Source organism: Glycine max, chromosome 2 (assembly GCF_000004515.6).
Source record: "Glycine max cultivar Williams 82 chromosome 2, Glycine_max_v4.0, whole genome shotgun sequence".
Taxonomy (NCBI): domain Eukaryota; kingdom Viridiplantae; phylum Streptophyta; class Magnoliopsida; order Fabales; family Fabaceae; genus Glycine; species Glycine max.
In genome coordinates this window covers 7,281,034-7,290,682 of record NC_016089.4, presented here as the reverse complement: position 1 = coordinate 7,290,682, position 9,649 = coordinate 7,281,034, and the positions used below count along the sequence as shown (strand labels likewise).

At 36.5% G+C, this 9,649-nt stretch overlaps 1 protein-coding gene across 1 annotated transcript; it reads left to right on the top strand.

The window, feature by feature from the left end:
* Nucleotides 1–438: 438 nt before the first annotated feature.
* LOC100805364 (PH, RCC1 and FYVE domains-containing protein 1) lies at nucleotides 439–9,434 on the top strand. Its single transcript, XM_003518560.5, has 9 exons — nucleotides 439–927; nucleotides 3,161–3,247; nucleotides 4,061–4,150; nucleotides 4,284–4,370; nucleotides 4,472–4,591; nucleotides 5,340–7,433; nucleotides 7,698–7,844; nucleotides 8,238–8,770; nucleotides 9,061–9,434. Exons 1-9 carry the CDS (start codon nucleotides 877–879, stop codon nucleotides 9,212–9,214), a joined length of 3,363 nt encoding a protein of 1,120 aa, XP_003518608.1. The 5' UTR covers nucleotides 439–876; the 3' UTR covers nucleotides 9,215–9,434.
* The last annotated feature ends 215 nt before the right edge of the window (nucleotides 9,435–9,649 follow it).

The window sequence follows — 9,649 nt, the reverse complement described above, 5'->3', positions numbered from 1 at the left end:
ATAAAATTGTTATTCTAATTTCTTTATTTTATTATCAATACTAATAATAATAAGAGGATATTTTCATTTGATGTGCACATTTTATTAAATTATTTTATCTTTTTTTATTTTTAAATTTTTTTCTGTTTCTCCTAATAATTATCTACTACTCTCATTTTGTTTTTATTTTTTTATAGTTAAAATAGGTAGAGATACTCCACTAGTTTTAATAAATTAAAGATAAAAGAAATATTTGTATTTAGTGTACACATTTACTAAAGTATTTTACTTTTTGTTAGTTTTTAAATTGTTGTTATTTCTCCTAATATTAGTTTTTTTAACTTCTATTTTTTTCTCTTTTTCTTTTTTACTTTTAGTTAAAATATTTCCACTAGTTTTAATAATAATAATAATAATAATAATTTCCGTCTTTCTTAATCTTTGACTAGGTGTACTTTTACATCCTTCGATTCTCAATCTCTCTTCACCTTTCACTGTCTTTTTCTCTGTCTCCTCTGTCTCCCCGCCGGAGCCAACATTCGTCGCCAGAGTTTCCCTTCGGAAACCACTCTTCCGCCGCGAGCCACCGCGACCATTTTGAGCTCGAAAGTCCGGTTTTTTTTCCCGGTTCAGGAAAACTGGTTTGGTCTTTGACTTGGAACCGTGAGTGGAGTTTCTGGGATTTTGGGTTCTGCGAAGAGGTGCGGATCCAGGAAGGTTCTAGAGAGAGAATAACAAGTGGGCTTTGTTGGTTTTTTTTAGAGAGAGAGAGGTTTTGTTTTGATGTGAGGGTGAATGGTTGTGGAGAGAAGAAGAGGTTGGAGTTTTCTATGATGACCGGAGCTCCGGTGAGTGATCGGAGAGGGTGGTGGCGCGTCGTTGAATCTCTCACATGGAATGGCAGATCTTGGTAGCTACGGGAATGCCAACCGTGACATTGAACAACAAGTACGTTCTTTCTCTCTCTCTCTCTCTCTCTATGTATTGGAAGTTATAAGTTTGGTGTGGAAAGTACAATTTTTTTCTCAAGTTTTGATTGTTTGTATCAGTTTTTGTTCTAATGTGGGAAATGTTTATTTTTTTTTAAATTGCTTTGTGGTGGTTAAGAGCATCGTCAATTGAAGTTACTTTTATGAGATTCTTCAATTTGAGAACCAGTTCTTATGTTACTTCACCCTTGGAGTAATTGATGTGGTAGTTTTGCTTATATAAACAACTGTTCTCAACAGTTCTTAAGAATTGCGAAACAATTGTAGAACCTATTTTAAGTTCTTTAGAATTTCACCATAGGAGAAAACTTGTTAAAGTTCTTAAATCTCAAGTGACATTATAGAGTTCATCAAAAGTGAGTTAAGCAACTCTACCTTGATTGTGCCTTTGGAGATTCTCAAGGTTATGAATTATGTTCATGTGTGTGTGTGTGTTTCTCTTCTTTGTTTGGAGTGACACGTGGGAAATTGGAGGGAGATGAGAAATACACTTGTGTACTGTCGTTGTTTTTTTTGAAAGTTTCATCTTGTGAATAAGAAGTGTTATTTTTTACCCTTGTAGAGTTTTGTTGATTAAACGGGTTAATGCTCCGTGGAATGGGGAATATGGAAAAGGGAGAGATGCTTTCTTGCATGTTTGTGTTTAAATGGAGGGGTAACTTGTTTTTGAATTATTGACAGCTAAGTCAGTGGATGCCTTTTGGGACCATGTTTTAGATATAAGATGTTGATACTTGATAGTGCAGCATTTTATAGCTGTCTTGGATCGTTTCAAGCAGGAAATTAAAGCGTCCATCAATGTTATTTATTTTTACTATTTTTTAGAACCTTAAATCTTCATAGGAGCTATTGTGCATGTCTAGGGTTGATTGCACTGGCTGAACATTTGATCTAGTTCTAAATAGAAGCTGACTAAATTAAAATTCATCTGGTGAAATTGAGCCAGCAGCCACTGTTTATGTATTTTTTGGACAACACTAACAGTTGTTGTGTACCTAGAAATGTTGCATTTTGGTTTGGGCAAAACTAATGTGGTCCAGCAAACTCTTAAACTCGTCCATGCATAACCCAAGTCTACTAACCAATGAGTTATCATGCAATTCAACTCATTTCATCCATGTGAAAAATTAAAATCATTCAACTCTATGAGTTTACTCGGGAGTTTTATAACCATGTTGGGACATGCTTCCAACACTGACACTTTTATGTCATGTGTTGGACATTGATCATTTCTTTAACACAGAAAAAATCATTTCTTTAACACAGAAAAAATCATGTTAAAATATTAACAATTATTGCCTTATTTGATTTCCGCTAACTAAAATAAAGTTTTCTCCTAAAAGTGTATTTGACTACAACAGCTAGCCTTATTCCATTAGGTGAGGTTAGTTGCATGGGTTGCATGAGACCATTGTTGGGTTTGGTTAAAGACCAAATTCTCCAGAATATTTATTCCCCATGAGATTCTTCTTAACAATTTCCTCTATTTGTCCTTCTTGGTTTCCTTCTACCCTTTTTCGCAGGGCTAAAAACCATACAGTATGCTCTCCTTATTGTTGCTTCTAGTGACTTTTGCATATATTCAAACCACCTTAGCCAACAACAAAGTGTATTTAGAAATCTGTTGTTTCAATGTAACGCCAATCTACCTTTAGATTGCTTCCACCTTTGGTACATTGGAATCTGTAAACTTCCGTTTAAATGGATGCAAACAGGTTTCTGAACACACTAAAAATGTGTTTACTAGAATTGAAAAAGGTAGCTTTAGCATAAACGTTAAGTTGAAGATTTTATATTATGTTTTACTATAAATTTGCTTTTGCAATAAAACTTTCAAACATAAATCACTTCATTTCAAAATCAATTTTAACAAAAACAATTCTACACAATTAAGGTTACCTAAAATCAAATCTGCAAACACTTGCTCAAAAAAATAATAAATCATCCTGTTTTGGGATCTTTCGTAATAAGAGAAAGTGCCCAGTCTTTTGTAATAATCAAATTTATGCAATTCTACCCTTTTTTTTTTGTAAGGCTCATGACTCATCATCATATGAAGGTGAATATGCAAATCTTGATTATCCATATAGATCTTTTAACTTGTTGCTCATATTTAGTTTCATTTGACTATATATACTACTGTGCCTGTTTGATCTTTACTGCTGTTTATATTGTAACTTTTGATTCTGCAGGCATTGATTGCTTTGAAAAAGGGTGCTCAACTTCTTAAATATGGTCGTAAAGGAAAGCCCAAGTTTTGTCCATTTAGACTTTCCAATGTAAGTTAAATGAAAATCTTTTCTAGAGTTTTTTGGATTCTCTACTTCACATCTTTGTTAACTGCCTGGTTGGACAGTTCTTAATTGATTATGTGCTCATGACAAATAGCTGCTATTTCATGTTTTTGATGCTATAACTATATGAGCAATATAGTATGGAAAGACTGTTAATTTGTGTTTTCCTTATTTTATATGCCCTACATCTGATAAGGTGTTGTTTTGTTCTTTATGGGGATTGAAATTTCGACACACTGTGTGCTGTGATTCCATTTCACATAAGGAGTGCCCATTAAATTGTAATCTCTAACTAACTTCCATGTGTTGACTGTTTGTCTAGCCTGCTCCTAAACATTTTACCTATTTTCTGCAACCTTTTAATGCATAGGAAATAGATGACTACACCTTGATGTATTTTACTTTTACTTATATGCCACATAAATTTCACTGTGTGGCTAAAATTGGTACTTACCTGGGTTAGCATTGGGAATTCTCTGAGTTCACTGCATTATAGCGGCACAATTCAGGTCAATTTGTATTCTTACTATCCAGATTTTTATGATTTTGCATAGATTTTTACTAATATTCAGGCTGAATTTTCTTATTTTAGTAATTAGTGCTACTGCAAACGATTAGTGGTAGTGTAGCTTTATCGCTGGGCAAACATATTTCTTATTTGGCGTATGCCTTTATGGTTGTATTCATAAATTCTAATAAAGTTGTAGACTATAAAGTTGAGCATTCATATATAGTAGGCTTGAAATTTTACACTCGAGTTATTTCTATGTATACACATTAAATATCTGTAAACTGCAGGATGAATCATCCTTAATCTGGATTACAAGTAGTGGAGAAAGAAATCTGAAGCTATCTTCTGTCTCTAGAATTATTCCTGGACAAAGAACTGTGAGATTTCTTCCCTTAAATCTAATTGCATACAATACCGTGACATTCTTTGTTATTAATAAAGCGATTTAAAAATTGTTTCACAAACTTACTCTTATCTGTTCTTGTTTTCTTTCCCTTAATCTTTTGGCAGGCTGTTTTCCAACGTTACTTGCGTCCTGAGAAGGACTATTTGTCTTTTTCACTTATTTACAGTAATGGAAAGCGATCACTTGATTTGGTTCGTGGCAAATTATCCAATTTCATGCATCACTAAATAATTATTTGTTTTCATTTTCTGTATTTTCATTATTATAATAATTTCTGTGTATTGCTATTCAGATTTGCAAAGATAAAGCTGAGGCTGAAGTGTGGATTGCTGGCCTCAAAGCACTGATATCTTCTGGTCAAGGTGGTCGTTCCAAAATTGATGGATGGAGTGATGGGGGTCTCATTCTTAATGTAAATATACTGACTTGTGGTTTTTGTAGTTAATTGCATTTTGGTCACATTATATTTCTTGTAAGTTGTACTACTTCTATAAGCTGGAAAGGTGATAGATCTTAGTATTGGGTTAATAGTTGTTTGTTGCATCATTTTCCTTGGGCAGCATTTGATAGACATGCTAGAATGAAATGGGTGTTGTTCTATGTATTGTGCATTTTTAAAATGGAATGGTATTAGACATGAGGTTAAGAAGTGGTAGTTTTGGTTCTACTAAAAATGGTGGTACCAAGAACTAAATAAAATAGAATCATTTCATTTCGTTCTGTTTTGAATTCTTTTCTGTCTGCACACCAATGCTACGATAGAGTGTATATTTTGAACAAATCAAAATGGAGAGGACTTATTTGCTCCATTATAAGAGTGATTATTTGTTGTTTCCTATAAGGAAAGCTAGTCTTTGTTTTCTGACATACCAGCTTAACCTGAAAGGATATAAACTGTAGTTTATTTATTTATTTATTTTTATCCGAAAGAGATTGCCACTCACTCATTCTTTGCTTCGGTTGCTATTTGGTGTGACTGCTTGTGCTGATTAACCTACTCTACTTTTTCTATGATGTAATGTATTTTTTTGTGAAAAGAGGAACTGATTTTATACAAGCTTTACTAATTCCTGTACCTTTGCTGTTGCCATTATGCTTCCATAGCTACTGATGAAATACATGATAAGTTGCTTATAATTCTGTGGCTCAAATAATATCAGGATAGCAGAGACTTAACATCAAATAGTCCAAGTGAAAGTTCGGCTAGCACATCACGAGGCATTAGTTCTCCTGACATTTCTTCAACTCTTCCAAATACTTCACCAAAGTCCTATCGACCTGACAATACAATTTCTGAAAGGTCACATGCGTCACCAGACCCAACAAACATGCAAGTGAAAGGATCTGCTTCAGATGTATTTCGTGTCAGTGTTTCAAGTGCCCCTAGTACATCTAGTCATGGATCTGCACCTGATGACTATGATGCTCTGTGGGATGTATACATATGGGGAGAGGTTACCTGTGAAAATGTTAAAGTTGGTGCTGATAAAAATGTAAATTATTTCAGCCCGAGGGCAGATGTACTTCTCCCTAGACCACTGGAATCTAATGTAGTTTTAGATGTACATCATATAGCATGTGGTGTTAGACATGCTTCTCTAGTCACTAGGCAAGGTGAAGTTTTTACATGGGGTGAAGAATCAGGAGGACGTCTTGGCCATGGTGTTGGGAAAAATGTGGTTCAACCTCGTCTAGTTGAAGCACTGATTTCTACAACTATTGATTTTGTTGCCTGTGGGGAGTTCCATTCCTGTGCTGTTACAATGGCTGGGGAGCTATATACATGGGGTGATGGTATGCATAATGCTGGGCTTCTTGGTCATGGCAGCAATGTCAGTCATTGGATACCAAAGAGAATTGCTGGTCCATTAGAGGGACTTCAAATTGCATTTGTTGCTTGTGGTCCATGGCACACAGCCTTGATAACTTCAACAGGGCAGCTGTTTACGTTTGGTGATGGAACATTCGGTGTCTTGGGCCATGGAGATAGGCAAAATGTTTCATATCCAAGAGAAGTGGAATCCTTATTGGGGTTGAGGACAATAGCTGTTGCTTGTGGAGTGTGGCATACTGCAGCTGTTGTAGAGGTTATCGCAACACACTCCGGTACAAGCATATCATCAGGTAAATTGTTTACTTGGGGTGATGGAGACAAAAATCGCCTTGGACATGGGGACAAGGAGGCACGTCTTAAACCAACTTGTGTGTCTGCACTTATTGATTACAATTTTCATAAAATTGCTTGTGGGCACAGTTTGACAGTAGGCCTGACAACATCTGGACGTGTTTTCACTATGGGAAGTACTGTTTATGGTCAGCTTGGGAGTTCTCTATCCGATGGAAAGGTTCCATGCTTGGTTGGAGACAAGATTGCCGGGGAATCTATTGAAGAAATTGCGTGTGGTGCATATCATGTAGCTGTATTAACATCCAAAAATGAAGTTTATACTTGGGGGAAAGGTGCAAATGGGAGATTGGGTCATGGAGATATTGAAGATCGTAAAACGCCAGCTTTGGTAGAAGCATTGAAGGATAGACATGTGAAATATATTGCATGTGGTTCGAACTACTCTGCTGCCATATGCCTTCATAAGTGGGTATCTGGTGCCGAGCAGTCTCAGTGCTCTACTTGTAGACAGGCATTTGGATTCACTAGAAAGAGGCACAATTGTTATAACTGCGGACTTGTCCACTGCCATTCGTGCAGCTCGAGGAAAGCATTAAGAGCAGCACACGCCCCTAATCCTGGCAAGCCGTATCGTGTGTGTGATTCTTGTTATGCAAAATTGAACAAGGTTGCTGAAGCTTGCAATAGTAATAGAAGGAATGCCTTGCCTCGTCTGTCAGGTGAGAACAAGGATAGGCTAGACAAGTCTGACCTAAGATTGTCCAAGGCAGTAATTCCCTCTAACATGGATTTGATAAAGCAGCTAGATAGTAAGGCAGCCAAGCAAGGAAAGAAAGGTGATACATTCTCACTGATTCGCCCCTCACAACCGCCTTCTCTGCTACAGCTGAAAGATGTTGTCTTGTCCACTGCTCTTGATCTGAGACGAACAGTTCCAAGACCAGTGGTTGCACCATCAGGAGTAAGTTCCAGATCTGTGTCCCCTTTCTCTAGAAGATCAAGCCCTCCTCGTTCAGCTACACCTATTCCAACAACTTCAGGACTTTCCTTCTCAAAAAGTATTTCTGATAGTTTGAAGAAAACAAATGAACTTTTAAATCAAGAAGTGCAGAAGTTGCATGCTCAGGTGCATTTTGCTATCCTTCTCATGTAAATCAAGTGTTAAAAGTTTTCTTCTTTGACAGAGAGTACAGCTATTCTCCATTTTAATTTCTCCTGCCATTTTTGAGCCTGACAAATGAACCTTGCAAAATTTAATGTTACCTTGCAAAATGACACTCACTTTGCTCAAATTGTTGGAAAAGTTAATGCCAGATACATCTATATAAATATATGTTGTTTCTTTCACTTTTTATGGTATCAAGACAAATCTAATTATAGATATCATTAGGTTGAGAGCCTGAGACAGAGATGTGAACTGCAAGAATTAGAGCTTCAAAGGTCAGCAAAAAAGACTCAAGAAGCTACAGCACTGGCTGCAGAGGAATCTGGTAAAAGTAAAGCTGCAAAAGAAGTTATTAAGTCACTCACAGCACAGGTTTTTTTCCTGTTAATTTACTTGGAGTCAGATGTCTTTGAAATGGTTTATTTTCATGTGGTGCTTTAATGTTTGTAACTTGGTTTCAAATTTTTCGCATTGAATAAAATGGGCATCCATATTAAGTCATCTATCTAATATAAGTTTATTTTTGTTAAATTTCTTAACTGTAATAGTAAGAATTGTTTTTTTTTTTTCAATTTTGTTTGTTTTGCTTTTGGTTTAACTTTATATTAAAAATTACATTATTTTATCTGTTGGGACATATACACACAGGTTTGAATCTCACTGCATACTGTTTACCCTTGTCTTTTTCAGAATAAATTACCCCACATTTCCCTTATACTGCTGTGTTTTCACACTTACACTTATTGCTCATTAACATTTTCTCAGCTCAAAGATCTGGCTGAGAAGCTTCCTCCTGGAGTTTATGATGCTGAGAACATTAGACCAGCTTACCTACCAAATGGTCTTGAGCCAAATGGGATCCACAATCCAGATTCAAATGGGGAGCAGCACTCCAGAGCAGAGTCAATCATTGGCTCTAGTTTGGATTCCATGGGACTTGAATCCGCTCTATTGAATAAAACTGCAGGGAACTCGCCAGGAACATATGGAACTAATCTTCACCAGAAAATTCGGAGCCCCGTGTCCTCTAATGGGACCAATAATTATCCAGGTGTTAAATTGCCAAATGGTGGTGGTGTAATTCAGGCAAGCAGCGGTACTGTGTCAGATACTGCTGATGGTAGGGATTCTGGGAATTTCCACGATGACGAGAGTGGTTTGAAATCGAGGAATGCTGCTCCGACTGCTGATGGTAATCAAGTTGAGGCAGAATGGATTGAACAGTATGAACCTGGTGTCTACATAACACTTGTGGCACTGCATGATGGAACAAGAGATCTGAAGCGAGTGCGCTTCAGGTAATAAAAAATCCTCCACATGACCAGGTTATCTCTATCTGGTTCTACTTGCATATTTGGCTGTTCAACTGTAGATGGCTCCAGCAATATTTAGCTAGTGATAATTATTAGTATTGATGGAGGATATGGAATTTAAAAATATGAACTTTAACTATATTCTTCATCTTTATATGACTTAGTCTTTAACTCGGTCTCATACATGATTGTTATTGCTTAAAACTGAGATGTTTAAATTTTCTTGGAATCATTGTTTTTATATGTACTCTCTTTGATGGTGAATGCAATTGCAGCCGAAGGAGATTCGGAGAGCACCAAGCAGAAACCTGGTGGTCCGAGAACCGTGACAGGGTATATGAAAGATACAACGTTCGCAGCACGGACAAGTCTGCCAACCAAGCAGCACGTAGTTCCAAAGGTGCTGGTTCACCTGTTTCCCAAACTTAGGAGTAGGGAGAGGGAAGTCCTCCATTAACACATTTTGTCACACTGAGCAACACTGTAGGGAATCAAGAATGCATATGAAGAATCCTTGTTTGTTGGTGGTTCTTATGTCTATCCTTATTCTCTTCTCTTTCTCTCTTAAATTAATTGTCTTCCATTTAATTTGGGCAGATGCCCTTTACATGTTGTAGTGTAGTGTATATAAAATCATCAGTTCTGATAATTTTGGCCAAGGAACCATCCTTACCCATTTATCCTTCCGTTTACTTGTTCTCATTTGTTTCCATCACACCTTTGTACATGGTGATAGTTTTTATTTCATTCATTTTTTTCATAGGTTTTACTTTACTTGGTGTTGAATAGTTGGTTGATCTTTCCCACCCTTAAAAAATATAAATGGCTCCCAATTAGGAAAAGCACCTGTACTTATCACCCTCA

What these genes read in the sequence shown, in the direction of transcription:
- LOC100805364 (XM_003518560.5), top strand. Translation starts at nt 877, where the DNA reads ATGGCAGATCTTGGTAGCTACGGGAATGCCAACCGTGACATTGAACAA. An exon ending in GTCCATTTAGACTTTCCAAT is followed by an intron (nt 3,248 to 4,060) that starts GTAAGTTAAATG and finishes TGTAAACTGCAG; the next exon opens with GATGAATCATCCTTAATCTG. An exon ending in TGCAGAAGTTGCATGCTCAG is followed by an intron (nt 7,434 to 7,697) that starts GTGCATTTTGCT and finishes AGATATCATTAG; the next exon opens with GTTGAGAGCCTGAGACAGAG.